The sequence below is a fragment of the Centruroides sculpturatus genome, unplaced genomic scaffold (assembly GCF_000671375.1).
Source record: "Centruroides sculpturatus isolate CEXI.00-Female unplaced genomic scaffold, Cexi_2.0 scaffold937, whole genome shotgun sequence".
Taxonomy (NCBI): Eukaryota; Metazoa; Arthropoda; class Arachnida; order Scorpiones; family Buthidae; genus Centruroides; species Centruroides sculpturatus.
In genome coordinates, this window is record NW_019385362.1 from 255,610 (window position 1) to 282,170 (window position 26,561).

Here is a 26,561-nt window from a genome sequence, read left to right on the forward strand (position 1 = left end):
CGAGAGGAATTAATAGACATTTCGCGCAACAGCGGACTCGAGCGATCGCCCAGTAATTTTTGGGTCGACCTAAAAGACATTTATCGTGTCGGCAATAAAATATTTACTACCGTTTCGCGCGACGTACCTCCGGATTTTCGTCCGTGACAAACACGAAAACTAAACATCGTCACCGACTTCGACTCGAAGATGACTCGAGACCGAAGCTGACCCAAAACCCACCAGATTTTACGCCAATTTGAGCTCTTTCTTGAAGTGGTACGCGGGAAAAGTAATTGAGAACTCCGTGGCTTACTACAGCCTCGAGTACAGAACTCTTTCCGGGACTCCAGTTTATTATCTTTAATATATGGAGTGATGTGGAAATTTGGAAAATGCGGAAAAATTTGATTTTGAAAACTAAATTGAAAAATACAAATGGAAAGTTTTGCCGCATTTAAGAAATTTCCCATAATTCGTGGAAATGGCCGTCCATTTCGCGTAAAGAGGGCAGCGAGCGTAGCCGAACGGAGCGCCGGCCTTACCGTCAAAATACGCGTAAAAGTCGTAGCGATAATATCGATGTATCGCTTAGTGCCAGCGAGTTGGCGACGGCTCGGTAGTTTATCTTTAAAGAATACCACCGCGTTAGTCGAATTTCTGGCGGCAAAAGTATTTAAACGCGATACCGGAATAAGAAAAGAAAATGTGTTAGTTTTGTTTCCAACGTGACAAGTAGTAAAATGTATATTTAAGCGTTAATCTTCGCTGTTACTTTTTGCCCCAGCAACCCGCTAGTATTTCATATATTAGAATAATTTATTGTCATCTGGAAATTGGTTCCGCGCATTCGACCCCCGTGCACATCCGACGTAAGACGGAAAACGTAGGACCGACCGACCACGCGGTAAACTTAAAATAATCGGAAGAAAGAGTGCCGGTAAAGGAAGCGGTAGAAACTATAGAATTTCGATAGGTAATAGGATACGTCGGTAAAGAAATGAGTTTTAACAATTTGTTAACGACAAACGGTACACTCCGTTCTGGTCAGTTGCGTTAAAACAAAGTTCTCGTTACTCAAAACCAGCCACGCATCGGCGACCTTTCCCTGCCCCGTGTCCATACGCGAAAACTACCGGCCGTACTTTAGCGGTATCGGGACGTCCCCGTCGATTAACGAGTGGCACTCGGGTTCCGTTCTCCCACCGAGCAACGTTACGCGCGAGAATACTAATTATTATAATACCGGACTTAATACCCGCGACGTGGAGATGGCGGTTAACATTGGCCGGGAAGAAAGATTTCGGTAGGCCATTCGGACGGAATGGCCTACCCAACAATAAAGAACTGCTTCCGCGCCTTTTCCCCACCGTCGGAAACGACAACGGGAGGGAGGATTAGGCAAAGTGGTCCGGGCCGGTACACACCCCTTCGCCTAATCCTCCCTCCAATAAAATAACGGGGCGGATAATTACGTACGCATTAGAAGTTATAAAGGATCCCGACCACGGCCGGCAATTCGGCCTCCGAAAAATTTAATTCCACCGCCAGACTTTTATTTTTTGGCCGGGTGGAACGGAGAACTCCGAGTTTTTCGTTTCCGGCGGCCGTTCGACGGGACCCAATCCGGTACGTACTCCTCGTTCCACCCGGAATTTAAACCCGCGCCGTATTTTACATCCGGTCGGACCGACTTTCCGCACGTTAAAGTAACAGAAAAAGGATAGAATCCGCGGTTTATTCCTTGGGCGAGATAGGAACGGCGCGGGCCCACGAGACGGAAGTGGTAAATTTTCGTGGGGTAAGGGTGGTGTCGTTTAAGACGACTCCCGCCCAATTAGCATCCGAAAAAAACAAAACCGTAAGCTTCCGACGTCCCCCTCGGCGTTTTCTTCTTTTTTAAAGGACGAGGGGATCGCCGGAGCCTCCATCCGGGACGAGAAGCGGGCGGCGAAAGGAGAGAGCCTTTGGTACCTTCGGTAATTACAAAATTCGTTTATTTATCTATTAAAATATTGGCCGATGGGACCACAAGACGCCCGTCTAAAGGCGCCGTTAGAAAATCAAAAAGGAGGATTAAACGCCCGGACGACCGGGCCACGCGCTTTAAGTAGTCTTCTGTCAATTCTTCCAGACTTTTCTTCGGCAGAAATCTTCCGCCTGTCGGACAAAAACAAACCAATGAACGAAACGAAGGAGCTTGGGAGGGAAGAAAGATCGGCGACACTCACCTGGCAGGCGGCGGCGTGCGCCCGGCTCTTGCACCAGTAGTCTGGGCCGAATGTGCACTTCTCGGCTCCCAACAGACGGGCCGCCCCCGGTGCCCGGGGACAAAGTTCGACGGACTGAAAGAAGCGGAAGGGTCAAACCCGGCGGAACAGAGACGAGAGAAGGAAGGACACACCGCACTCACCTGACACACCCGTCGGCCGTCGGCCAGGGTGCCGATGGTCTTCAGGATAGTGGGTCCGTACAGCTCCACGATGGACACGCACTGAAAGAACGGAAAAGGACGGATCGAACCCGGAGCGAAAGGAAGCCTCCTTCCGCCGGATGTGGCGGAGTCGGCCCCTTCCGCATTTCGTCGACCTCCGGGAGGCCCGAATTCCGGCCCATTCCCCCTCGGCCGCCGCGCTTCTTCCGGGCTCGGTCGTCGTCCGGGTATTACGCAAATCCTTGGTTAACCGCCGGCGGAGGGCCTCCGTTCCTAGGAAATTAACCGCGCTTTCCGTCCGTAAGCGGTACCCGTCGGACCTCTTCCCCCTCCTCTCGGGTCGACTCCCGCTTTTCGAGAGGGGTGGCCCGACACTCGGCCCGGATACCGAGGGGCGAAGCGGTTATTAAACGTACGTACCTCTTGTCGGGAAGAAGCGGGTAGAAGCCGACAGACTCGACTGGCCAAGTCGGTGATCTCCCGATCCACTTGGTTGTCTTCCAACAACCCGTCCAGGTAATCGACGACGGCTCGGCACACGTCGCAGGTATTCAGTTCCGTCTTAGCCTCCCGTCCGACTGAAAGAATAACCGTTTAATTATTGTTTTTAAAGGTGAAAATCGCGGCGGAAAGAAGGGAAAGCGGTCTCACCCGACTGGCACAGTTTGAACAGGGGGCAGACCACGCTGGGATCGATCTCTTGGGCCAAGAGAACCACTATGGCGTCGCCGTATTCGTCCACGAAGGCGCGGCATTCGGAAGATAAACTCTCGGGCAGGTAAGAGCAGACTTTCTCCACCAGGTCCTTAATTTCTCGCTGAAAAAAACAATTTGGCCGTTGTCTACAAATTATACGAACGAAACGCCGCGACCAAAATCCCAATATTAGAATTTTTGCCGTACAAGAGAAAATCGTCCGAAGTTATCGAAGGTTTGGGCACTCCTCGCGTATTATTTCAATTGTTTTCGAAAGGTCTCCGTAACTCGTAAAATTTAATGCCCGGACGGGTGCCGTTACCCACCCGGCCGCACTGGCAACGGGCACGAATAAAGGCTCTCACCGCCCGGTAGACGGAAAGGAATAAACCAAATTACGCGACTCGAAAACATTTGACCGATTCGGATATTGTTCAGAAGGGAAATTTTCCCAAGTTCTCGGTTTGCGAGCAGCGTAGGCCTTCGCTAATATCCTTATTCAAAAATGTCTAAAATATCGAGCCGATTATAATATCTCTGATAACGAAAACTTCTCTAAAACGGATTTCCTTGCAGTGATGCAGCATCAGCCGGATTGCCTATTTAATTAACCATTTGTACACACAACCCCGTACTGTACTTGTCTACCGTTCGGAAAATACGAAAATTAACACCGACTTTTAGTATTATTTTAAATAAATGTTTAAAAATTGTTGTTTTAGTATTTTGAAAATAAGAGTGTCTAAAACGGATTAAACAGGAAAGTTACTTGTAATTATTGTGATTCTTACAAATGAAAACTGTTTACTGCGCTATAAAAACCGAAACGAAGTGACTTTACCTCGGTAGAATTTGACACGAGTTGTCCTTGCAAGAAGTGCAAGAAGTACTGGCAAAGGGTGCATTCCAAATTCTCGGCTAGAAACGAAACAAAAGTTTTATTTATTCATTCCATTCCGAGTAATCGACACGGCGTACGATTTAATACTTACAAGGACAAATGTTCAGAAGCGAGCAGATCATTCTTGGTTTAATATTTTGAACTAAAAGCGTGACGATGGTTTCGGTATATTTATCGATAAATTCTTGACATTTTTTGGCGTAACTTGCGGGTAATAGCGAACATACAGTGTCCAAAGCGGCCCTGATTTCGTCCTATTTATACAAAAATTTCATTTATCGAAAATCTAGACCGGAGGTCGGCAACCTACGGCACTCTGATTAAATAGGAATGTAGTAAAAATTACATTTTAATTATTAATCACAGGTTTAAATGCGAGTGATAGTTCAGCCAAGGCCGCGGTACATTAAAAAACGATTCTCTCGTTTGTATATTTCTATTACAGCGCACGCATTTAAGCTCCGTGTCGCCGTCTACGTGTTACGGGAGCGCTTCACCCGCCAGAACATAATTCAATTAACAACTTGGCTTCAAAAGTATACATTTTTCAAGTTCGTTATAACCGGACTAATTTTGATAATATATATAATAAACTTGTAGAATCGCGTCGGCACTCGGAATAACGCAATAACTTACGTTCGGAGCAACACCGATAAAGGTGCGAGACCCCTACTCTAGAATATTTGCTTAATTAAAAAATTGTAATTAATATTACCGCCAGACAATAGCCTAATCCCTTTCACCCCAAGACCAAACTGCGCAATTCGAAAGATGTCTAATTACAGTACGTAGAGAGAAAGATGGAATTGGACCGCGAAACTCATTCTTTATAGCGAAATTCGATACTCGATCGACCCTTTTTAAATACGATAAGAGATTGCAACGAGCCGTTGGAACTCGGTTTTTGCGTTAGCCAAAATCGAGAGTCAGAGCGTTGTATTAAAATATGGGACTTTTGAATCCAAACCGAACGTCATTCGGAATGTAATATCCGACGTAACCGACAGAAAAGAGCCAAAAGTGGTAAAGCTATTCCAATAATAATTGGAGCTCTCGGTATCGGCGTAGCATCGAATTAGGTTATGAATTTTTCGCGGCAAAACCGAGCCAAAGTGATCTATTAGCAATGGCTCTGGGTGAGCCCAGAATAAATTCTACTTAGTGTTTGATCTGGAAAGAAATGGCGAAGTTCTTAACTATTTCTGAAAATATCAATAATACCGCTTAGGTGGAGAAAACACACACTATAAACGTGTCTCTGGTCATCTTGGTTTTATAAATTGGTAGATTCTAGACAACGATTAAACATTCTTACAACACGTTGCTAATGTGTGGGAAAAACTGAACCTAACATAATGTCTGGCTAAAATGTAAGATTTCTTTTCAATTTTTCACTCCGTCTAATAAATTATTTTAAAAAGCTTTCGTTTCGTCAATACTTTCTTGCCGACAAAATTACAAGCAAATCGATCACTTTTTTGTATTTTATTTTCATCGGTCTCAATTTTAGAAATTGCATTAAAATTTTAGCCTATGGCAATTGTGTATAATATTTGTTAGTTGCGAAATGAAGAATTTAAAATTGTAATATTTTAGACGCCCTGTAAAAGCTGCAGAAATGATAGCCATACAAAAAACGAAAGTATTGCTGGGAGGTCTGAAATTTATGTAAAATTAGCGAAACATCAGTAACTGTTAGAACAATGATGAGCTAGTCCTTTAACTTAGACGAGAATGAAGTTTAATTCTAAGACTATACACGCAGTCGTACACACATCCAGAACTTGGAAGGTCTCTTGTTTCCAGCCATCTTACACGGGTGTTGCTAATTCGTAGACAATTTCCTATATCGACACGCGCTTTAGTTTCCTATAATTCATTTTCCCTAACAGTAACAAATATACATTTGTATATAACAGGCTTGGCCAAATTATAACGAGGTATGATTGACTTTCGCCAGTCAGAAGTATCACTATTTCTTAGACATATTGAAAAAAAACAATGTTATTTTTTTTAATATAAGCTTATTAACCCAACGTTATAAAATTATGCCGAAAAACACTTATTGCTTGGTAGTTGACATTCTACGTTACCTTCTTTTGGTAAAAATACAAAGGCATAAAAACTAAACTGCTACAATTATTATAATATAAAAAGAATATTTCTGAACTTAGAAATTTTTTAAAAAATATATATCAAACGGACAATACATAAAAAGTGTTCTCAAACTTCGTCCCTTTCACACGGTAGTAATTAAGTTTGGTGGAGGAGAGGCTACTCTTCCGCCTCAATATGTAAAATGTTAAAATCATCCCTCCGGTGACGGGACAATCAGTTAAAAACTATACATTTGATCAAAAAGGTTGCCCGGACAATAAGTAAGAAAGGTTGACTCCACGGCGACACCTAATTCCTAATGCGCGCGAAAGGGACAAAATTTGAGAACACTTTTAATATATTATCTGAATTTTTTTGAAACTTTGTTAGTTCAAACTTATTGTGGTGACAATTTCTTTTGAAATCATAGAATATTTCTATTCGGCTTCAAATCCATAAGTTCGGACACACTCATTTTGCACAAACCGTTTAAAGTGCATTGACGCGATTTCTACAATAACGGATCGTTGACACAAAAAACGCGTCGTTACCTGGTTTGGTCTTTTCGTTGCGTTAGTCGAAAACGGACGATCGCTCGTTATCTCGTACGGCGTGGCAATAACAAACCGTAGCGACGGTCAAAAGATTTCAAAATGGAAATATAAAATTTACGTTTGTTTTTTCATAAAAAATACAAATATTTTTCTCATTTTACCCAGCCTCATTATCTACCATCGATCCAAATTTACGCTACTATCATACAACCGATTGTGATTTATTGACTGGTTGGCCACGACTGGTACAAGTGCTAATATTTTTACATAATAATATACTGTATATACCCTTACTTTCCTGGCTCTTATACCTAACAGGATAAGTATGGAGATTGGTCAAAAAAACTGATCTCCAAGAATTTTATATTTTTGACTCTGACCTAACATTGTCAAGAAATGCCAAGAAAAAATCCAGGTTTTTCTTGCGTATATATGGGCATTACTGCGTGCATACGATACGATTTTCTTCACCCACTTTGAAGCTTAATAAGGCAACGCGCATTTATTGTGACGACAGAGATGGGGAGGGGAGGTCGGCGTGTTTGCCAACACAATAATTGACAACAAAATATTCCAAAATAAACGAATCGACATTTATCGTACATATAATTGCACAAATGGGGAGGGGAGGCAGTGGTGATGCCAAATTTTATACAGAAGGGGTTGGGAGTAAAAAATGAAGCAAAATCTTTTGTCGCAATTTGTGCGTGTCATCTAACTCCTGCGCGTTTTGTTGAAAATTTCTGAAACGTTGTGGGAGGTTTGTGTATTAGGATATTGTCGCTATTAAATTTTTGTGGTTCCCGGACGAGGAGTGGTAAAATGGAGGGGGACGCGTGTCGTATCGAGTAGAGTTGGGTCTAACGAAGTTTTACTAGTTATTAGCATTTATGATTTTTTTATAAAACTCATTCGTAACAGATGACGACACAGTTTTAAATGTTGTTGAAGGAAAAAGTTAAGCAATCAGTTGCTAAATTTTTAAATATTTGAACTTAACATAAGATATATGCATATAATAATTTAATTTTTGGAATAGTTCAATTAAATAAATTGTAAAAATTCCTTCAGAAAAATGTTTTATGTAAAATTTTAGCATTATAAATTATATTAAAATTTAATATTAGTCTATCTTACCTCTGTACTTTTATCTTTTAATTTAGTTTCCAAAGCTTCCATTATATCTTTACATAAGGTACATTCTATATTTGTATCTTCAACATTCTGAAGACTCTCATTTTCTATAATTTACATAAATTGAAAAAAAAGGTTAACATATATTTATTTTAGTATGTCTTTACACGCTAAAATTAATTATTATGTCTAATTATTTAAAAAATAAATATTAAAAATTTATTCAATTTCAATTATATAATTTATAGAAAAATTAGCTTTAACTTCTTTGGTTTGTTGAATTACTTTCTGAAAGTTATGTATTTCTGATAAAAAAAAAAATTCACATAAGAAAGATTTCGATACGTCTTAACCCGTCGGAGTAGCTTTCGTAATATAAAATGCAAAAAAGAAGGAACTCTTCCTTACTATTAATTATTTTTATGTCACCCCAAATCCAGGAATGTCGCTCATTTCGTCAAATCATCGTATCGAGTGTATTTCATAAATTAGGCTAATTTTGAATTACCCGTTTTGTCAGATTGCAACTTTATATTTTCAAATTAAATATCAACGTTTGTTTCACTGGCTGAATTATGTCTTTAAAAATGTTAGGCAAAGATTTTGGTATTGTCTTCTTACTCGAAAATTACTTAATATTTTGTACATTCTAATGATGTTTATTACATAAATGTTACGCTTAAGCCCTAATCTAGTATTCGCTGTATGTAGAAAATACGTAAGAACTCGCAACAAATCTTCAAAATTAAATACAGTAGAACCTCCATTATCCGGATTAATTGGGGATGAAGGTAGTCCGGATAAGGAAAAATCCGGATAATCGAAAATCCGGATAATGGAAGTCCGGATAATGGAGGTTCTACTGTATTACAAAATAATAATAAATGAAAACGAAACAAAACTAAAGCTGATCGCGTAATCCCAACCGATTATGGTGTGCGGATAAAGAAAACAAACGTTTTCCAACTCCTTCCGAGTGTCAACACAGTTTAGCCGTTCGTCCAGTCCCTGTAGGGTGACTCTTTGCGCCATGTGGTTTTAATTTTTCAAACTTATATTCGAATGCTCGTTCAAATTTTATTCCAAAAGCTGTTACGAAGAACCATCGGGGAATTGTTACAAAACCCGACGAAGAACTCCGAAAGAGTTCAAAAACATTTGTTTTTGTCTTCTTTGTCCGCACACTGTGATCTGTCCGGAATACGCGATTAACTGCATCAGTGTGGCCAGTGGTCGTTTAAAACAAAAGTTCTCTAAAATACATACAAAGTAAGGACAAATTTACTGCAACAATGCGCAAATATCACTCCGCAAAGTGACAATTTGGTAAATTTGGAAGAATACTGCCAAAATTCCCTAAATCCGACGTCGACTATACTGTATTTCACAAATTATGCAAATTTTTGCCCTTTTACAAAATGAGCAATATTTCCAAAATATTGCTCATTTTTTGAAACGGGCAAAAATTTAATAACGTAAAAATCGGTAAACATGGCGATTTATAAATGCTGAAAATAATCTAATCTAAAGCGAGGGAACAAACGTGAACAAATACTTAAATTTTTAACTTAAATACAATTTAAATACTTAACAAAGATAAAGATACTTTGCTTCCGTTTTCCATCCGTCGTTCGCTCCAGTAGACAATCCACAACTTCCCGAGCACGGAGGCGACCTTGCTTGTGAAATTGTGCATTGTCTACTGAGCGAATGGAAGCGAAATATCTTTATCTTTGTTAAACGTCGCAACTTTACATTTATTTACACAATTAAGTGTAATGAAATTAAATGTATTACCGTCGGACATGTTTTTATATTTTTTATTTTACTTAAAGTTTTGTTTGTTCAATATTTCTATTTGCAATGAACGATAGTTTTACTAAAACGTAACACGTTTTAGTAAAACTTAATTCTTTAGTACTAAAAAATTAAACGAGTATCGAACGTGTTACGTTTTAGTAACTTTAGATCTGGCAACACTAGACATTTGTTGAGTTCTCACCGTTACTACCAATTTTTAGTTGACTTTGATGCGCGAATGGCAGCATTAATTGGCTGTTGGAATTGCCAATTTTCTCTCCCAATAAGTGATCCAAAAGTTATTAAATTTTGATACAACAGTTTTTGATACAATGGAAACGGGGGACCTTAAAACTGAAAACAAAAGCCGCAGTCGCTAAGTCTCTAAGTTCAAAAAATGAATCGCCTCACCTGCGAATGACTCGCTTTGATTTAGAGAAAATCGATGCAGATAATACACCGAATGTCCATATATATATATATATATATATATATATATATTTCAAACTTATTTCATTAGTAAAAGTGCATAGTTGCAAAATAATTCATTTTTATTGTTTAGGCTACAAAAAGTTCAAATCCGCTACTTTTGGAGCACAACTTTTTAACCATCAGATCTGGCAACGCTATCTCCACAGCCACAAGTATACAGTATTGCTATTGAATGCGTAATAACTTATCCTTTACAGTTAGTAACTAAGAATTTATAGTTTATGTATTTAGATTGAAACAGCAACCATTATTTATGTAAAGCTGTGTATATCTTCACACACGCAGTATACTATGTATGGATGCACGCTTAAGTATGTACTATATGGGTGTAAATACAATTTATAAAATCTTCTGATAAAGACTTCAAATTTTTTTTTTGTAATTTCAGTCTTCTAATATTTACTACTAAAAACAAAAGTACAGTAATATAATTTTAAGTTTATATGACGAAGATTCAGAGGCTTAGTGGTAGTCTAAACTAGTGGTTTAGAATGAGGCCTTGAAACATTTCAGGAAGGCCACAGCCACAGGAACTGCCAGTGGGCCACCAAAACAATAGTGGATCATACTAATTAGCAAATGTATTTTCTATTTTGTACACATTAATTCTAAATGTCACATTACAGAAATACTAATTAAAAATTCAATAACAAGGATAACAGAAATAAAATGGCTTATTAGTCATTTCTAGATCTCTAAGACCTATTAGAAAAAGAAGTCTCAGAATGGGTGATAGAACTTTTAAATATGGCTAATGAGGATTTCTGACTACAAGAATGTCTTGTGGATCTGCGGAGCAATTCTGCACTTCCAGCATGACTCAGAAACAACATCAATTTTAGGAACAATGCAGAAATTGGAAGTAAATTTTGACTTTTTGTCGCGTCCCAAAGCTAAGTTTCTCCAGTTTTTCAAGGTCTAATTAGATTTTAGTAGATTCACTCACCGACGTAGAAAGCTCAAAACAGACTGGATGTTAAGAATGGGAGATTATTATGTTTAATGAATTTCCAGCCAAGTGTGAGGTTAGCCCAGTTGGATGGAAAGTGTCAGGACAATCGAGCGGTCAATACTGTCGTGTGGGAGTGGAAAGACTCACGGAGACAGGTTTACCATTTAAAACTGTTTAATAAAATCGAAATTTCTTACAATATTTTCTTGAACAAAGGAGTATCACGGCACAAAACGCGAGGATTAAGTACAAATAAAGTTTGAATGTTCGAGTTTTCTTTTCCTATGGTTCGGCGAGGGTGGCGATACAATCGTAGACTCCGGGGCGTGTGGTAAGACTTTGGGCGGTTCTCCTCGTCATAAATTATTAAATATTTAACATTTAGGGAAAAAAAAACTTATCAAATAATGAACTATTAATACAGAATAATCGACGTTATTTTAATGTTAATACTATATGCAAGTATCAATATTTATGATTTTCATTCTTAAGACTAAAAAAAATCTCTCTCAAAATCAAAAACTTTATATATGGGGGGAAAATTTAGTAACTGCTTATTATTCCATTTATAATAAAATAATTAGTAATTAAAAATATTGCTGTTATTAAATTTCTTTCGTCACTTGAATAATAATAACTTTTAAAATAATTTTATTGCTTGGGAAGAGGATACTCCGCAAAATCTCCATTTCCTAATGGAATTCACTTCTGATGACTTGGAAGTAATAATTTCTGCATTTAAGAGATTTGGGACTCAAAATATATCAAAATGCCATCAGTTTTATCAATAGCAACTGATGGTTGGCACTTTCCCCACTGACTGAGCTCGTATACTGCGGCAATTTATAACTTCTACCACGGACACAATAATATCAGACTAACGCTGTCTTTTTGCAATTATCTAAAACAATAGAATTAATTTTTCCTTGTACTGTTCCCAAACAATCACGGCATTTGTAAACAATAACAGATTGATTCGTCTCTGTACGACATCGCATGTTTATTATTAGGATACAAAAATCAAAAATAAAGACAAAATACGAATTTTTATGACGACAGTTTTAAAAAAGTTTTCAATAATAATCTTAGCAAAATATAAAATAAAATCAACGTCTTGATTTATAAAAATTGCAAAACATCGATCAAAAGATCAAATTATGAAAATGGGTCATTAGAAAAGACACTGGAATTTTGCAGAAAGTTTTGACATTGAATTCAGGAAATGGAAAGGACTTTTTCAGAGGACAATTTTTTAATAGGTTTAATATTTTGCTTTTAAGTGACAACTATGTATTAAGGCAAAAATTTAAATCGAAAAGGCAAATATCCAATTTGCTAACATTTATACTAAGAAAAGAACAAATGCATTATGCTTAGATTTTTTAGTTAAATTTTAGTTTATATAATTATTTAATAGATAATTTCAAGTTAAGAAAACACACACATTTAAATGCTAATAAAACAAAACAACCTTAACATGGGAGAAACATTTAAAACAAGGATTTTTCCCCTTTGTTAACAAAATTTAGTTAAATACGTAAAAAAAAACACGAGGTTGGCACAAGTTTTCATATTAAATTCATGCCGACTATTTCAAAAATTTATAAGACTACTTAGAATTATCATTTTAAAAAAAGGGATTCCAGATCACTTTATACATTCAGACTTATTCTTATGTTAAGCATTTTTCTTATTGTAATTTCAAAAAGTCTCTACAGTATGTGAAAATTCCTTTTCTATCAGCTTTATTCATTTTAAGTAAAGAATCCAAAACTACTAAATATTCTAAAAGACATTGATTAAATACAGTAGAACCTCGATTATCCGGACTAATTGGGGATGAAAATAGTCCGGATAAGGAAAAATCCGGATAATCGAAACAAATACTTTGTCTTTTAATGATAATACAACACGTTTTCTTTTCGATTACATATCGGTAATATTAAAAGTAAATACAGTACAGTATTTAAATCATTTTCAAGAAACAAACGTTCGTATTGAATTCGGACTACTACTGACCAGCGTTAACAGACTACCTATTGTTTAAAAGGCCCTCTGGTGGCGCAAGAAGACGGACTTTATGAAATAAAAAGCAGTTGAAACTGCATTTTTATGAATAAAAATTTGACAAACTATTTATCGTTTTATGACGAGTAAAATTTTTTCGTCTCGTTCACGGCTTTTAAGTAATGCATAAACATTCGAGGCGCGAGGCCCTTCGGACTGCGAGGCATAGGCGGTGGCCACGTCGTCCATGCCTTACGCCGCCCTTGGTCATAGAAATGATGTAATTTGAATATAAATTATTTATAAATGCTTATGTCAAGTTATATTTTTATTACTACGTAAAATATATTTAAGAGTTTACGACCACTGTGCTGAGTGAGACATTGTTGAAACAAAAAAAGTTATGCATTACATCACGTGCGTAAACAGTGTCGTAATTCGCCAAGTGCAAATCAGCAAATTCGTAAAATTTTTGTTTATTTTAAACAATCCGGATAATCGAAAATCCGGATAATGGAGGTCCGGATAATGGAGGTCGTACTGTATATAAAATCGGTATAAAACAGTTTTTAAAGACTTAATTAAAGCTAATGTGTTTTTCATATCTTCTCGAAATTAATTTTTTGTATGAAAAACTTTCCAATTTCAACAATATGAAAAGGTTTTGCTTTCTATTGCATTTTACAAAAAAGTTTTTTTCATCATAATTCACATTTGAAAAAGTACTTTCATATTTATTCGTGTAAAGACATTTTGTTTAACTATTATTTAATTAAAAGTAGTTTAAAGATTGATTATTGTAGATCAATTCATTAAATATTTTGTATGAAACTGATTTGAGAGGAAGTGACACAGATGTGTCGCTTCCTCTCAAATCAGTCCTGGCAATGAAAGAAAGTTGTATCCGCAACATTCTTTCATTGCCAAGCTAGTTTCCAAACTATCCATTTAAAAAAAATCACAAAGATACTTCGAGATCATGCACAACACACTGCAAAACTTTCTGGAACACCGAAAACTTGATCCTAGATTGTAAATTCAACAAGCATATTTTGAAGTTTGTTGGGAAGACCTAATTATATTGAATATTCATAATTTTAAGTAATATGAAAAAAATGCAATAGGTTTCACTAGACCCATTGACCATAGTCTGTTCATAATATTAGACTAATGTCTGATTACATATATTTTTAATTAATTATCAAAAATTTTAAATAATCTTTTACTTACTGGGACACAATCCTAATTTTGCACATATTTCGTCCGGATCAAATTCTTGTAAGAGCAAAGAAATAATTAAATCAGTATACTGATTTACAAAGTCTTCACATTGTTGTGTTAGTGATTGGGGAAGAACTGAGCAGACTTCATCTAAGGCTTTTTTTATTTCGTCCTATTGGATAAAGTAATGCTTTTGAAAATGTATAAATGAATAATTAGACAAAAAAAAAATGACTGACCTCTGTTTTGGGATCTTTTAAAACTTGTTTCAAATATGTCATTACATCTTGACAAAGTTCACAAGTAATTTGGCCTTTTATTGGGTTTTTAAAGTTTTCTGCAAAGAAATATTTTAATATTGAATTTATAATTATGAATCCAGAGCAGTGTGATGAATATTGATAAACATGTTTTATTTATTCATTTTATTACTTAAATTTATTATTTTATTTCATTAAATTTACAGGAAACATCTGGATAGACATTTAATTTCTGCCCACTACAAAAACATGTATCATAAAAACAAACAACACCCCTTAAAACAAAACAAACTAAAAAAATAAAAAACCAGGTAACAAATTTTAAAACAGATACAATGCTTTCTCAAATTTTAATTTAAAAATCAGGGAGATTAAGATGTAAAAATTCATCAAGCTTATCAAGGTTTAGCGATATACGGGCAAAAGAAAGATCGTTGGGATAGATTTAGACGATAAAAAGGGTAAAAACATAAGTAAATGAGCAAAGTTTTCTCTATGGAATTTGAATTGAAAGCCAATCTTAATAAATGAGACCATTAAAATATTTGTAATATATTAACCAAACAAAATATTTAATTCTCTCGAAAGTTGGGAAGCCCAGGCAAATTCTACCAATATTAGAGTCAATAGAGAAAGGCAGATTACACATTTTGTTAAATGTGAGATAAATCTTATTAATAGCAAAAATAATCTTGTGTAAAAGGGAAGGTGCGACCGTTGACCAGATGGGCAATCCATAATTAATGCAAGATTGAAAATTAGCATAAAAAATGGCCCGTAGTGCTCTTTTATTAAAGATGGGCTTACAAAATTGGCATGAAATTCCACGTCTGATAGCCAGGGATTTAACCAGTTTAGCAGTATGATTTTTGAATATAAGTTTGGTGTCAAATGCTATGCCTAAATTGTTAATAGAAATTATGTAATTAATCGGATTAGAATAGACATAAAAAACAGGTGATGGAGGATTACGAATCAAAGCATAACATGTAATCACCGTTTTTTCTGCATTAATTTTCATGTTGGCAGATTTAAACGTATTTATTAGTAAATCAATATCAGACTGTAAGATAGATGGATCAGAACAGATTAGTTTTATGTCATCTGTATAAGCTATAAGAGGAGATTTAAGATGATAGAAAAGTTCATTTAAATACATTGAAAAGAAAGGCCATTAAGAATAGATCCTTGTTGGATACCACTGTGGGTAGCCTCTGAGGTAGGACGAAGTTGTACCTCTTTTTGATCAGCAACAGTTTGGTGAAAACTGCCCACTGGTCAGTTGATGGCTTATTTAAGTTTTCTATCCCGGAAAGTCGGGATTCTTTTGTCAGGTCAAGTGGAGGACGTGAGAGGGGTCGTCAGTAAAGTGTTGGCAATACCTGAATTAAAGACACCATATACAATAAAAACAAGAATTTATTAGGCAATAACATAATTAATATAGCTACATTGAACTTATCTCAAGCGTGCACGCAGAATTGGAAAGAAGCGCGCCGAGAGAGTTTATATTAATGGGTGTCATACCTCTACAAGTGGGAATCGGACAAGTTTGGGTCATTGGGTTGAGGAATGAACAGCGGTGATGAGGATCGGCAGGGGTTCTCATCAATAATGGTCAGTGAAGACGGGCGGCAATGCCGGGTTAGAGGATTGACAGTGATGAGGGATCACTGGTCACAAATGGTGATGGCAATGTCAGACCCCCTTTTTCCGTCGTCATCCCTCTTTTATACCTTTAGTCACATTCCTGTTTTTTGCCAATCACCGATTTTTTTTATAAGTTCCCTGTGATTCATTTTCATGTTCCTGAGAGATAGGAAACAGCTCCGGGGAAAGGAAATGGGAACATCCTCCTTCAAAAAATTTCAAAAAAGGGAAAATGGAGATTTTCTTTGTTAAAAAAAAATGGTTTAAACTTTTAATGTTGTCGTTAATTTTATTTTATTCAGTCCGACCCTCACACCACATAAAGAAACAAAATCAAGGAAAGTATAAAATTGCCTATATTTTAATTTTATAAGTTCTTAATAACTTATAAACTTAATAACTTAGGCAAGGAAAGTTGCCTANCAATATTAGAGTCAATAGAGAAAGGCAGATTACACATTTTGTTAAATGTAAGATAAATCTTATTAATAGCAAAAATAATCTTGTGTAAAAGGGAAGGTGCGGCCGTTGACCAGATGGGCAATCCATAATTAATGCAAGATTGAAAATTAGCATAAAAAATGGCCCGTAGTGCTCTTTTATTAAAGATGGGCTTACAAAATTGCCATGAAATTCCACGTCTGATAGCCAGGGATTTAACTAGTTTAGCAGTATGATTTTTGAATATAAGTTTGGTGTCAAATGCTATGCCTAAATTGTTAATAGAATAGACATAAAAAACAGGTGATGGAGGATTATGAATCAAAGCATAACACATAATCATCGTTTTTTCTGCATTAATTTTCAGGTTGGCAGATTTAAACATATTTATTAGTAAATCAATGTCAGACTGTAAGATAGATGGATCAGAACAGATTAGTTTTATGTCATCTGTATAAGCTATAAGATGAGATTTAAGATGATAGATATTGTTTAATATCTCAGAACAGAAAATAAAAAAATTAAACAAATTAGACACCAACACAAATAAACGTGCAAATTTTTCCCCTTTTATTGACTTTTTTGAGGGGTTCGGGAGTTCTCCAAACGTGTAGATTTGCAAAAAAAAAAACTTGGAGGGTCAAATTTGACACGATTACAATACTTTTCCGTTTTATATACATAACAAGTTGGTAAGTAAAAAGGAGTCGGAGTCGGCGGATTTTTTGACGACTCCGACTCCACAGCCCTGCTTAAAAGTTATGCTAGACTGTAAACTCTTATGGACTAACTAGCTGTTACCCGCAACTTCGTCCGCAGAGGTTTTGCAAGCAAACCCCATTTACATTCAATATTTCAATAACCATAGTAATTGTCATATAACACCTACCGCTGAAGAGAATTGCCGAGAATCAAACGAACTACCTTCAATTCGATCAATTTTCTGGAACGTTTACAATCGTTCTATAATCGAATCAATATGCAATAACAAATTCTAATTTAAAACGGTTCGAACATTTTAAAAATCGAAATAGATAAAAATATTTATAACAATGTCTGAAATGTTATCCATTTAATACACCCAAGTACTCAATGAAGACTAACCGTAGTTGAAAACGAAAAATCGTATCTAAAATAGTACAGTAGAAGCCATTTACCGGTTAAGTCTTAATGCTCTACCTCTCCCCCCGCGGGGAAATTTCGAAAAATCCTTTCTTAGTGCACGTTTCCATGACGTACCCTAACTGTCTACCAAATTTCACCTCTAAGTTCAGCGGTTTGCTCTGGGCGAACCTTTTTTTGCCAATTCGGGAACCTTTTTTTTTTGCCAATTCTTAACAGTCGAATCCACTCTCCGTCGATTATACTTACGAGTTTCTTTGAATTCTAATTTTCAAATATTCATCTGTTTTCACTTGGGAATAGATTAAAACTTGTATCATGCTCCCCCCAACTTGGACCACCTACAGCTAGGACTAATCACCAACTGCCTAAAGAAATGGCTTACTTGGCCACCCGAACCAGTACACTTATTCCAGGACAGAGAACTCTGGAAGGATTTCAGCAGGACCAGAGCCCTCATCTCCTACCCACAACAGAACGCCAGTGTACCTGAAGAAGAACACCCCAGTGGACGGACTGAATCCAGTTAGACTGATCAAATCTTGTCGCTGACTGATACTCTTGCTTAAATGTTGTCATGTATGGTGTCGGGAATGAAAATCGTCTAGCGCGCGGTTTTCCCGCCTTTTTCGTGAACGACCGTTATCGCCATGGAAACGGCAATCAGAACATTTTGAAAACTCGACCGCTGTTTGGTTAAGAAACATCGGACGATCGGCGGACGTCTTATACAGCTGGTAGATGCTGATTGGTGGAGTTCAATGTAGCTTCAATCCTATAAAAGCAGTGAAGTTCTGGCGGGAAGTTTAGTTCGCTTTGGACTCGTAGAATGAACTCACGTTGACCTTAGTTGCCGGAGCTGTCTTAGAAGATCGTCTCATCTTGTTGTGTTGTTGTAGACTTTGAATTCGTACGTCGCAAGGTGCTTTTCCGACGGACCTGTTGCAGGGGATCATTACTTTGAACTTTGTTAATATCTAATGTTTGTAATTCTTATATGTGAACTTTAATTGTAACTGTACATACGTTTATTTTCAATATACTCAATGTTTTTAAATACAACTGACTCTGAAGAAGTATTTTTAATTTGACTTATGGTTATCCATATGCAAGAGTAATTGGACCAGTCTCCTTGCCTTATTCATAGCCACACTCTGTTTTTATAAATTTAAATCATTTTGCTTTTACTCTGTTATTGTTCGAAAACTTCTCATCACGCGAACCTGTGTTCGGTCTCCTCCCATGCTTATGTACTGTACCTTCAATTCCTTTCTCTGCTTAAACCACTTTGTAACTGCGATCACTTTATATACTGTTTGCACCGGTTTGTCTCTAAACACAGTTCTTTATTTCGGATTTATTTTGTACTGCGCAGACTGTCTACAGCAGTGTTTTTCAACCGGGGTGCCGCGGCGCCACGATTGGGGTGTCGCAAAGTTTAGGGCCTTTAGTCATTTTCTTAGAAATTTACTTAAGTGTAGTTCAAGATAACTCATTGTCAGTTCTATTTTGCTACGAGATATCTAGTAAGCAAATCAACGATGACTAATCGCATGTTAATGTAATGTTCAACGCTACGTGTACGCACGACTTGTCACNATATTATTAATTTTTATTAGCTGGATTATTAAAGGTGTGTTTTATTAATAGTATATTTATCCAGTTCGTTCGTTACATAAGATAATTAAACTGTTTCCCACGGACATATTTCCTGGTTGAAGACAATACATCAAGTGGTCATCCGGAATCGACGACAGAAAATTCAACTATTGGACAGTGAAAGAAAAATTCCTAAAAAGGCCATGGGAATAACCCAATGGTGACCCCCTAATAAAAGGGAGGGGTCGATGAGTCAGACAGAGTCCTGGAGTTAACTTTAAACTGTGCATGCGTTGGCATGCTTGCTATTTGTCGCCGCCCTAACTGTTCCTGATCGCTGCCACTCTGAAAAATTCATTGCCACTTCAAGATTCCGTGTGTGAAAAACTCCGACTACCATTTTGTGAATTCTACAGGTATTTATCCTCGCACGAACTTAATGTGAACTCTCTCTCTCTCATTATCAGTCGTAGTAGTTACGTAATATGTCAACTTCGGATTAGCTTTGGCTAAGCATCTACTAAATATAATCTGTAAATAGTCTATATCGAATAATAAACAAGTATTTTTATTTATATGAAAATTTGTGGAGTGTATTTTCTCTGGTTCTCACCTTCAGCCTCCATCTTGGATCCTAAAGTCCGCACATGCAACCGTTCAAAATAATGAGATAAATGGCCAATCCGGTTTCTGTGTCTGTCCGCAAGACACAGTGGTGTCATCCTGACAAGGCATCAAAGAGGTGCCGACCCTGCGGTCACACTTATATCAAAATATGCTATGTAACATGACTGTTTTCTATAATTAACGATTTTGAAAATAAGCAAAGTTTGCCCTAAGTTCCTTGTTGTTGAATGGTGGTGAATGCCACAATGTGAAAAAGGAAGGAGTTTATTAGATAAAGGAAAGCAGATTCTATGGTATACAGATTTCAAAAATCTTTAACATTGCAGAGAAAAGTGTAATGAGTCAAACAAAGTGTTTTTATTCTTTTTTGGAATTGGAATAATTGTTGATGAAATTCATTGATTGGGAACATAACTAGATCAAACCTAAAAATAGTTTGGAAAGTATAATAGCAAATATAATGTGCAGATTTATAAAATGTAGCTGAAATATGATACGGACTGAAAGTAGATGTATTAAATAATTTAATAGTATACTAGACTTCAAAGAATGAGAATGGAAAAAAATGTGTAGTGAAGTAAAAGTAAGTAGTTTGTAAATGGCTTCTGAAATAATATTATCAAGTTTTTTATTTAAGATTAAGATAATCAAGTACCGTATATGATAAGCATATGATATCATGAAAACATAAAAGTCTTATTAATAGTATTCCTAGACAACTTGGATCAGAGGCAAAAAAATAAACTATTCTATTAAAATAATTTAAAAACGAAAAAAAAAAAAAAAAACGAACATTCCTTATGATATTTTTTTTGCATAACTCAATGTACCGTGTTTCCCCGAAAATAAGACATCCTCTGAAAATAAGACCTAGCATAGGTTTTGCTGAATTGCTAAATATAAGGCCTCCCCCAAAAGTAAGACCTAGCAAAGTTTTTTTTTTTTTACTCGTAATGGTCATCAACAGATGGTTGAAAGTGGCCGTTGGCTTTTTGAAAGTACAGCCACTGATTGATCAGCAGACATTCACGCCACACGGCATGATTTGCATAAAACTATGGCTTGGGTATCACAGATTTGCATAGCATTGCAACTGGTGATGGCTAATTGGTTGGCCGGGAATCACGCCACATCACATTTGCATAGTGCTACGGTTCAATAATCACTAATTGGTCATCGAGCCCGATGTCGACGCTATAAAAAGGTTAAGTTGAAGCGAGAGTGGGAAGTCTACTCCAGCACGGAAACTTCATAAGTTCACTTCAGTTTTATTCGAGTTCAGTTCGACACGACCAGATATACGTCACTCTCGTCTAAGTTCGACTTGGGAATTTTTTTTGTTCAATAATAAATGTGAATTCTTCTTCATGGAAAAAATAACACATTTCCCTGAAAATAAGACCTAGCGCATCTTTCAGAGCAAAAATTAATATAAGACACTATCTTATTTTCGGGGAAACACTGTAGGTATAAGTCGCTTGAATTGCCAGATTTTTTCCACTTGCACTATTATTTTCTAAGATTGTTATGTAGTTTTTACAATGAGCAGAAGACAATTTGTATATAGAAACATTAATTTTTCATAATTGTAAATACTTTTCAATGATTGAACTTAAAATATTATAGGTGAGATTTGTAATAGCAAAGTGGTAAACGAGAAGATTCTAAAAATGACCAATCAATAGAGCATAAATATCTAGAAGCAATTTTTTTGATTAAATCGTGACCAAATAGGAACTTTAATGAAATGTTTAATTTTACGAGTTTCAGAAAAAAAATTAAAACATCTAAACAAATATTTAGTTGAGTGATCAGAGGAGAAACTGTTGATAAAGGAGGCAGCTATAAAGCATCTATTTTAAAAAATTTGCTTTTATATATATATTTTAGTCTTTTCACCATAATGCGTAATCATGAAGTTCATAAGACATAGGGAATTTGTTACTGTTGCTAGAAAAAGATAACTGTTATATTTACATTTAAAAAAGTCATATGAAGCAGAAGACTTTTTTGCTCCAACATGCAAGGCAACATCCCATAATTTTCAATCTTATAAAAATCTAAATATCTAAATGTAAAATGAAAGTGAATAAAATATAAAGTGAATAGTGAATAAATGCATTATATAACACCTTATATAATGCATTTTCAACTGGCTAAAGTATAAATTTCATTATTTCAGCACAACAATGAGGCAAGTACAGTTTTAAATATTTTCTTTTTAGGATAAATAACTAAAAACTTTGCAAACAAAATATTTTATTACCTATACATCTTTGAAACAGCATAAGGTCGAAATCTATTAAATAAGTTATTCAAAGTATGAAATATATTGTGTCTCATGAAAAACCTTACAATATATATATATATATATATATACACACACACTTGATTTGTTGTTGCACCAAGCCCTTCATTTTTCATAATTATATAGTACTGTATATTCAAAAATTATTATATGTAAATTACAAATTTTTAAAATTTCTAGCAATTTCACTAATACTTACATTATCCTCGGGAGCACTAAGTGTAGACCATATATCAGTAATACAATCTTTTACAGTTCCACAAAGTTTGGCTGATTGTAGATCCTGACAAGCAAACGTAGGATCGATACATGCAGTTGGAGGCTTTTGAGCCAAAGCAAACGATGTCACTGAAAATACAAGTATTTATTCTATTAATAAAACAAAACAATCTATTGTTTTAGATATAATTAAATGATATTTGTTGTTATAAGGTAAAAAAACAATGTTACAAAAGTAATAATGATAGACTATGTAGCAAATACCCATAACATTTAATTCCACATTACACTGATCACCTCCCTTCTCCAAATAAAAAATAGGGTGTAGTGTTGACTCGGTAGGGTATGAGTTAAAGTTTAAAATATTAGAATTAAATAACTTTAATTATCTGATTGTTTTCAGATGATTAAAATAACTTAAATAATACATTACTCTTATGTTATTGTTATAACTGACTTTTTAATCAATTCTGCTGACATTATAATACTAAGTTTTCATTCTTAATATTGTTTGTAAAGTATGAATAACCAACCTAGTCACTAGCATTCAAAAAGGTCACTGTATCTTGAATGTACTAGATTGGGAGAAATCATTTGGAGTTAATAACTCTCTGTTGATCACCACCTGGTCGTGGTGGAAGAGTCCAGTAATTTTACTAAACCATAGAGCAATGCAGGCTGGAGCACAAGCTCCTGGTAGAAACACCCATGTCAGTAAGGTCTATGAGGAGAAATGAAGCTAAGAGTGACCACATCCACATTCTGTGGAAATATTTATCATTATAGTAAGCAGATCAAAGTGTGATACCGGCTCAGACGTCGCCCGGGTTAACAAGGTCCGCGTTCGTGAGTTAGGCAGAGGCTCATGTTCAAAAAATAAGCCACAGTCTCCCTTGGTTACCAGTGATGAAAGCAGTGCCAGCCCAAGCATGGTTACTGCAATGCCCTCAACAGATGTGAGGAATCAACCTAGCCTCGGTGTTTCTGTGGCAATGCATCCACAGACCACAAAGGCTGGAAAACCATGCCAACGGATGAAATGGACAACAGAAATAAACGAGTATCATCTGTACTTACTACGCAATCACAAGACTCGAAACAAACATGACAGCATACAGACAACAAATACACTATAGATTCACACAACAATATCCTCAACTCACTGTCACCGAACAAAGGGTTGTTGATCAAAAAAGAACAATTCTACACAACAACCTTATCCCACAAACAACACTTGAACTTATCAAACAACAGGTTGCTGATCAAATACATCAACAGACAGAAACATTTAACATTATTAATATAGGTCATTTAACAGTGTATGCAGAATACATTGATACAATAACACAGAAACTCACATCCAAAGTACAAACTCAAACGATACAAAACATACACACTATGAAAACAAAAAAAACAAATTATTCACAAACAATGAAAAACTTTTCTACAGACAAACACTGATACACAGCACAGTGGCACACCAACAGAAGAAGAACTCGACTTACTGGTCTTTTCTTTCCGGCCGATGCTGCTTTTGCCACCAGTAACCAAAAGAGACTGTGCCCTATTTTTCGAACGTTAGCCTCTGCCTAACCCACGAACGCGAACTTTGTTAACCCGGGAGCAGTCCGAGCCGGTATCACACTTTGATCTGGTTACTACCATATTAATTATTTCCACAGAATGTGGGTGTGGTCACTCAGCTTCATTTCTCCCCATAGACCTTACTGGCATGGGTGTCCCTACCAGGAGCTTGTGCTCCAGCCTGCATTGCTCTATGGTTCAGTAAAATTACTGGGCTCTCCCACCACAACTAGATGGTGAACACGGGAGAGTATTACAGTAGAACCTCGAAAACTCGGCCTAATGTGGACCGAAGGGTGGCCGAGTTTGTGAAAATGCCGGGTTATCGGGAATGGGGTTAAAAAAGGATAAGTATGCGTGTTTCCTCAGAAAATACTGTACTGTACTTGTATGTATTGTTTGCTTGAGAATACAACAGAGAATAAACTGCCCAAATACCCTTAAACAAAGGAAAAGTACGTCCTTTATGAAGGCATAGAGCCTTTACTACATGAAAATGAAAATTAATGAATACACTGTGTACAGTAATTTACCTGATAAGACAGACCTCAGAAAAATACTTTATGAGAGCTTTTATACTTTTATAAAGCTGTCTATAATGAAAATTAATTAACTAAGGATTTTTTTGCCCTGCCAGGGTGTGGCCGAGTTATCCGGAGTGCCGGGTTATCGAGAGCCGAGTTTTCGAGGTTCTACTGTATTATTATGTTGGGTTTTGTGAGTTATACTAGGTTCACACCAGTGGCTGTGTACTATGCCAGACCAGAGTCAAGGCATAGCAACCAAAACAAAACTAAAATTAAATAAGTGTGTCAGTGTGTGTGTCTGTATNTCTACAGACCACAAAGGCTGGAAAACCACGCCAACGGATGAAATGGACAACAGAAATGAACGAGTTTATCATCTGCACTTACTACACCATCACAAGATTGTTTTGGTTGCTATGCCTTGACTCTGGTCCAGCATAGTACACAGCCACCGGTATATACCAAGTATAACCCACTAAACCCAACACATAATAATAATAATAATAGGTTACTATGCCTTGACTCTGGTCTGGCATAGTACACAGCCACCGGTGTGAACCGAGTATAACTCACAAAACCCGACATAATAATAATAATAATAATAAAACTAAAAAATGTACATACTGGAACATAGGCCAAGTGTGCTGCATATGGCTGATGGTTTAACTTCTTGAATAATGAGAGAAACTATAGTGTCAGTATATTTATCCACAAAACTCTGACATTGTGACCACATAGAAGCTGGCAATATAGTACAGGCTTTATCCAGAGCTTCTCTAATTTCTTGCTGCAAAAATTAAAAACAATTACAATAGTACCAAAACAGAATTTATTTTTATCCCATTGAATTAATAATAATTTGTATTTTATCACGAGATAACAAGCTGTAATAATTCTTTAATTTAAAGATATGAAAATTGTAATTCTAACAAATAAAAGTTCATAGACATCTACAACAAATCGGAAAAGTTTCAAAGCTAGGAAAATGAGTACCACATGAACTGTCAATAGCTAATCGACAACATGTAAACATTTGCACATCTCTTTTATCCCGCATTACTTTGGAACTTTTCTTGATCGGCTGGTTACTGGAGACAAAAAATGGCTCCTCTATGTGACGAAAAAAAGATGTGAAAACGACAAGAAAAAGAGAAAAATGGCAATAATGTGACGAGAAAAAGACAATGGACAGACCACGACAAGCAGCCAAAGCCGCTGCAAAAGGTGGGTTGCATCCAAAAAAAATTCTTTTGTCTGTTTGGTGGGATATGTCAAATGTAATTCACTTTGAGCTGTTAGAAACTAATCAAACAATTACAGCTCAAATGTATTGTGATCAATTAGAGCATTTAAATGAAAAAAAATCGACTGTCATTAGTGAACAGAAAGCAGGTTCTCTTGCAACATGACAANTGAGAGTAAGTTTAATGGTGTGTTATTTGAGTCTGCTAGAGTTACTGCTTTATGTAATTGTGATGTTTCTTGTTTCCTGTAGAAAAACTCTTGCACTGACTATTTGTTTGTAGTGAAGGTTAACTATGTCAATCAGGCCACGTCCGCCATATTTACGTGGAAGGTTAATCTTTCTGAGACAGATTTAGGATGATGTTGTTCATGCTTAGTAAGTGTTGTTCTTGTTTTCCTTTGGAGTTGCTCGAGATCTGTGTGAGTCCAATGTATAACTCAAAAAGAGTATGTGAGTACTGGGATGACATATGTGTTTATTGCTTTAACTGTGTGTTTTGCATTTAACTGTGTTCTAAGTATAGCGTTTAACCTACTTTGGTATTCTTTAATTAATCGTTGCTTTATTTGTGTATGTTCTGTTAGTTTGGCCTGTTGGAATCCTAAGTACTTGTAGAACTCGCCCTCTTCCATGGATTCAATAACGTCTCCATTTCCAAGTGCAAAATCTTCTTTCTTCAGGATTCCTTTTTCTATGTGAAGTTTTTTGCAT

At 36.2% G+C, this 26,561-nt stretch overlaps 1 protein-coding gene across 1 annotated transcript; it reads right to left on the bottom strand.

Annotated features, from left to right (window-relative positions):
- Positions 1–1,950: 1,950 nt before the first annotated feature.
- Positions 1,951–25,411, bottom strand: LOC111638116 (prosaposin-like). Its single transcript, XM_023383761.1, has 11 exons — positions 25,229–25,411; positions 14,507–14,604; positions 14,277–14,439; positions 7,799–7,902; positions 4,102–4,264; positions 3,951–4,027; positions 3,065–3,230; positions 2,834–2,991; positions 2,393–2,473; positions 2,211–2,324; positions 1,951–2,139 (listed from the first exon to the last, which is right to left on the bottom strand). Exons 1-11 carry the CDS (start codon positions 25,338–25,340, stop codon positions 2,101–2,103), a joined length of 1,275 nt encoding a protein of 424 aa, XP_023239529.1. The 5' UTR covers positions 25,341–25,411; the 3' UTR covers positions 1,951–2,100.
- Between the last annotated feature and the right edge of the window lie 1,150 nt (positions 25,412–26,561).

What these genes read in the sequence shown, in the direction of transcription:
- LOC111638116 (XM_023383761.1), bottom strand. Translation starts at nt 25,340, where the DNA reads ATGTGGTCACAATGTCAGAGTTTTGTGGATAAATATACTGACACTATA. An exon ending in CACACTTGGCCTATGTTCCA is followed by an intron (nt 14,605 to 25,228) that starts GTATGTACATTT and finishes ATTTCTTTGCAG; the next exon opens with AAAACTTTAAAAACCCAATA. An exon ending in TAAAAGATCCCAAAACAGAG is followed by an intron (nt 14,440 to 14,506) that starts GTCAGTCATTTT and finishes TTTATCCAATAG; the next exon opens with GACGAAATAAAAAAAGCCTT.